At 36.6% G+C, this 5,330-nt stretch overlaps 1 protein-coding gene across 1 annotated transcript; it reads right to left on the reverse strand.

Annotated features, from left to right (window-relative positions):
- Positions 1-1,305: 1,305 nt before the first annotated feature.
- On the reverse strand, positions 1,306-5,161 carry LOC104413256 (zinc finger CCCH domain-containing protein 7A-like; the record flags this gene model as incomplete). Its single annotated transcript, XM_010024188.1, has 4 exons — positions 1,306-2,221; positions 3,528-3,691; positions 4,044-4,177; positions 5,053-5,161. Coding segments are annotated over 4 exons (597 nt in total), but the record flags the coding sequence as incomplete, so codon positions are not given.
- Between the last annotated feature and the right edge of the window lie 169 nt (positions 5,162-5,330).

Genomic DNA, 5,330 nt, shown 5'->3' on the forward strand with positions numbered 1-5,330 from the left:
CAGCCTCGGGAAAAGCGTGTTAAGTATTCCCTCAATGGCCCCGTGCTATGTGTGCAGGGCAGTTAAAATTCCCGTCGCCGGGATCAGTGAGGAGGAAGTAATTCCCCAGTAACTCCACATTCCTGCGAGGACCGAACCCCCAACCGCGGCAGGTTCCCCCCGACAGCCCCACAACGCAGTCATTAAAGCTCTCACACCGTCCGTACGGAACAAAGATTTCATGTTTAGTTTTGTCTAGAATTACTTCCAGTAATTTACAGAGCACTTACATTAAACAACGAAAGCATAAAATTGAGAAAACAATTTGGAAAGGCACACGATACAATCAGGTTTTGTCACAGAAATAACTGTCCATAATACTCTATTTCAAGCTCAGTTCATTACAAACAATGTAAAAAACTAGCACTGCAGCAGGTGGTATTTCAAGCACCAAGCTACTCCTGTATGCACACTGTACATCATACTCAAAAGGCCTTCAGCCTTGCCGGGAAGGAACAGTTTCTTCAGTATCCCCGTCGCTCTGGCTGAAGTGTAAAGTGGTGTTCCCGTAACTGTTGTGCTTTTATTTTGTGAAGTGAAAGGGACACGGCCTCCAGTCTCATTCTCTGCATGGATTATCACTGAACTTTGGTTCAACACTTTTTACATACACAATACGTGGCCATTGACTACATTCAAACTACTGAAGTCATTCTTAAAGCTCTTCTAACTCTATAAAGTCATCCAATAACAGAAAAAATACTCTTAAGAGGGAGAAGTATGGGGAAAAGAAGAAAACTAGCTTCAGCTATTTTAAATGACTAAATAAAGCTTGGTTTGGGGGAAAACAGAAATTAAAAAGGTCATTAAGTGACCACACAAAGCAAGCTGAAAGCACAATCTGCAGAGAAGCCAAAACACAACAGAAGCTCTGGCTACTGTAAAGCCAAAAGGCTTGTCAGGCCGAAAGCACCACAGCCCACACGGATGGTTTTCCCTTTCCTGTGGGCTGCAGGAAATGCCATCTAAAGTCCCATCCACCTTGCAGCTCAGGTGAGGGTGCTTCATGCCCAAGTCAAAAGGCTAAAAACGTCCCAGCACCACATAGCTCCAAAATGATGTCTCTACTTCACAAGTAGGCTGGCCATTCTTGTTACTTTAGTGATGCAATGAGCTAATGACAGTACAGAAAACTGCAAACAAGAGCTGGAGACACAAATACCAACGTAGTAAATTTTTAGCTACAGGTGCTCAAGCTTTTGCTAATAATGAAATAATTGTTAGTTTGTTTTTACAAAATCTCAGTCCTGAGAGGCTACATGCACAAAACAGCTTTGTGTAAAGTTCTTTTTATTACAGGCAACATTAGTCCATACAATAGTACACAATACTGACATACAAGTGTAATCTTTCAAAATCATCATTTAAACAGCAAAGACCAAGAAACAGAATTTTAACTACTTCAGTTTTTTTCTTCCCAAGATCCTTTTTCAGTAAATTATATTGAAACATACAAATAGAGAAAAAATACCCATTCAACATATACTGTAGTTAAATGGTTATTTTGTTTAAAATCTTTAATAAGAAAAATCCTTTTTAGCAACCTACATATAGATAAGTAGCAAACTTTGTTTTAAACAAATCCTCTCCATTAAAAGATCTGAAGAATTTTCATCCATCATTTTCTTCTTAGTCCATAACACACAGTTTTGCAATACCTTGATACCTTAAAGTTTTTCAACTGAAGGACTGATACTAGGGGGCTTCCTAGATTATGACCTCTCTTCCCCCCTTTCTATTTCCTAACTTTCTGTCCAACAGAAGGTGAGTAAGCACGTAATACTTCAGATTTTTTTAATCACCACTCTGTTTCATGAGAGCACAGACAGGTCTGCTCAATCCCCCTAAATCTACTATATTTTGCTGTTCAGGAGGAACAATATATGCCAATAAAAGCAGAAAACCTGCAGCTTTTCTGTCACATGCTTTTGATTTTTGTCAAATTTTCTGGTTTATGCTTCCAGCTGATAACATGTATGTGTCATCTCAGTATTAGTTTAAGTCTTTAAACAAAAAACTATATTTTCCAAAGTCATTATCACTGGGAGCAATCAAGTGATCTTTCCTTGCTTTGCTGAGCTTCATTCTTAAAACTTGTCTTCGTTCTTCCCACTCATGGAGTTCAGCATTTCCATGGGCAAATTTACAGTTGTTTCCTTCAGTACAAGTACCAGCCATATATCTGTTAAGACAGGTATCAAATAGTGTTTTCACAGAATTATCACGATTGCTATTGTATTTAGGTATTTTCTTCTGGTCATGCTTCTCAAATACACTACAACATTAAGGATAAAAATAAAATATTGGAAGAGTATTTACTTTTTAAGTAAGACAATACTAACTCTGTTTAGCATTTGATTACATTTTTTTTCCCCAGCTGTCAAGTATTCACAGAGGACAAGAGATGGCTCTCTCCTTTCTGTTCTTCATGTTCCTACTTTACTGAGTCATTTAATGCGTGATACGTTTAATTCCATCAGGTTATATTATCAGGTAAATGAATACATTATCATTTAACTCATTAAACTAAAGCACTACTATTGTTAAAAAAATCCAACTAATTCATTACCCTTTTTTAACTAAATTTGGATTTTAAGTACTCAGTATGACTTAAGAATCTATTTTACCCTAGTATTTTTGTTCTAAGCATGCCAGTTTGTGTTCACTTTATGTAAGTCTACATGAGGTCTGTCAATGTTTAAAACATCAAATGCTTTTAGGATGTTACTTAAAAATTTAGTAAAGGGGACATATAAGCTTCCATGCAAAGGCTGCAAACAAAAAATAACTTGATTTATATGCTGTGCAATTTCTCAAGATCTCTAAGGCATTCAAAATCTTTAACTTGAAACAGAATAAGAAAGGTATCCATACCAGCAAATTGAATCTTTAACTCCAGAATGCAGATTCTAAGGTTTTTAGCCTTTCAAAAGGATACCAGCAGTGGAAAGAACTTTCAATACATTTTTGACTGCAGTCAGGTAAACAGGCTGCATTGAAGAATTAAAGGGACCAGCAAAACATACAACCAATACTGGGGAAGACCAACAGGTCTTGGAAGTTCTCGTCCACATGTTCATAAATGACTTTCAGTAACAAATACTCAATGTAAACAAATTTGGTTTGATGCTAACAACATTTCTACTTGCCTTAAAACTCCAATATCATGCCCAGCTAGGTACTGTTCTTGTGTTCCACAGGGAATTAATACACAGATGCTTAAGTAAACTTGTAATAATACCAACAATATTTCACATAGCTGCAATAAACTAGCTTAACATCACACAAGCATTAATTTGGTTCCACAACTGGGCACATTGTCACTCCCTGAGTTTTAACAGCATGTGTTACAATACTGTTAATTACTTCATTTCTTGTTCAAAGATTTATGCAAGCAAGAAACATCTGTCAAAACTAATAACCACCTTAATTATTTACACTACAAACTGTCATTTTTCAGCATTTTTGACATCTTAAAAGCCACATACCTATCACAAATGCTAAAATTTCCGGTTGGAAAGCGATACTGCCAGCAGTTTTGATCATCCTCAGTGTGGAAAACCTTCTCTTTATGCTTTTCAGAAGAAATGTGACCCTGCCATTGCTTCTCACTATTACAGTTCTTCCCACACATCCAACAGTGAAAATCCACCTGTTTTACAGTGAATTTGAAAACAAAACATTGAGAATTCAATACTGTAAGCACAGAACTGCTCCTAACACATTTTGAATGTTTGCCTTATGTTGGCTTGTAAGTTGTTGTTAACCTAACAGATGTAGTTCTCTGAACAATCACCTGAAGTTTATGATCTCCACTGGCTTTAGAGGATTCAGAAATGCCTTACAGTGTCAGTTAAAAGTCTGCAATTAGTGTAGCTACCTATGATCTAAGGAAGCACCAACAAAATAAGGACAACAATGCATGTTACTGACTGGGGGGGGATGTGACAGCACAAGAAAAACCCCACATGTTTGAATTTAGAATTATACCTATGATTACTTACTGTAACTTCAGCATAGTCAGTCGGCATGTGAATTTGCTTCCCATTCTCTTTGTTTGCCTGAGCAGCTGTATCATCTCCCTTTTCTGGTTTTTGACTTTTTAGCCATATGTCATACAACTGCTCCAAGTCTTGAACTAATGAGAGCAGAAGCTAAAATAAGTAATTAGCAATTGAGGCAAGAGTCTGAGAATACTAGATAAATGACTGAGTTTGCAAGCATAATTCAGTCCCCACCTGTTGTAAGAATCAAAAAGGAAGGACACAATGTAGACAGTTAGACAGTGCACAGATAAGAGCTTAGAGAAATACCAGTCTCGCGCTACTTACCAAGACCCATTGCTGCCTATCTAGAGGAAAGTAAGATGTTGCACACTTCTCAACAGGCACCCAAAGTACAGGTAACAACTGTGCCACTGGATAACAACGCTGCTGCTGTGTAGCAATACCTGAATTTTAAAGTACTAATATAAAGTGTACTACAGCTTTTGGTAAATTCAGTCTGCTTTCTTGGAGACCATGGTAATATAATTTATGCATTTATTACTTCCAATTTTTTACTTTATCTCCCCAGTAACATTCTAACAGGTTACAAGTCAACAACAGAAAGTGAATAGTAATTTACAATGAATGCACTGAGGGGGCAGAAATTCTTCTGCTAATAGCTTGCCCCCACGTTATCAGCAGGATCCTAGTGTGTGCACATGGCAACACCAAACAATATTGCTGCATGGATCAATATACTATTTCTAAGACATCTAAAAAAAGTTATACAAACTATTGTTAAAAACCACAAAAGCAACAAATACATAATGTAACTATTTTTATTTAATACTGGTTTTGAATACCCAGTCTGGGTCTATTCAAATCAAACAAAAAACAAAAAAAAAGGCATTTGCAAGGCTTACTACAAAAGACAGTGAAAGAAAGTGGATTAAAAGGTAATTGAGGAACAAGAATGAAAAGCAGAACAATTAGATTTACAAGGGTTAAGATTTACTGTTCTACTTACTGCTGTTCTCCTTCATATAGGTCCACATCTCTCTCTCCTCAGGACTGTGAGCAAATGAACAGTTTCCATCATACTGACATTTCTTGCCTGAAGCAATATGATTGCACAACTGTAACGTGAATTAAAAAATACATCCTTATGAATATAAAATAAAATAGATGATAGTAAAAAATGGGGTGGGGGGAGAAGTTCAGTCTTGGCTAGTGTTTTCCCTCCCAATCAGCCATTTATATCATGAAAAATAAAATCATATTTATTTTAGAAAATATATTTATATT

This window comes from Nestor notabilis, unplaced genomic scaffold (genome assembly GCF_000696875.1).
Source record: "Nestor notabilis isolate BGI_N333 unplaced genomic scaffold, ASM69687v1 Scaffold25191, whole genome shotgun sequence".
Classification (NCBI taxonomy): Eukaryota; Metazoa; Chordata; class Aves; order Psittaciformes; family Psittacidae; genus Nestor; species Nestor notabilis.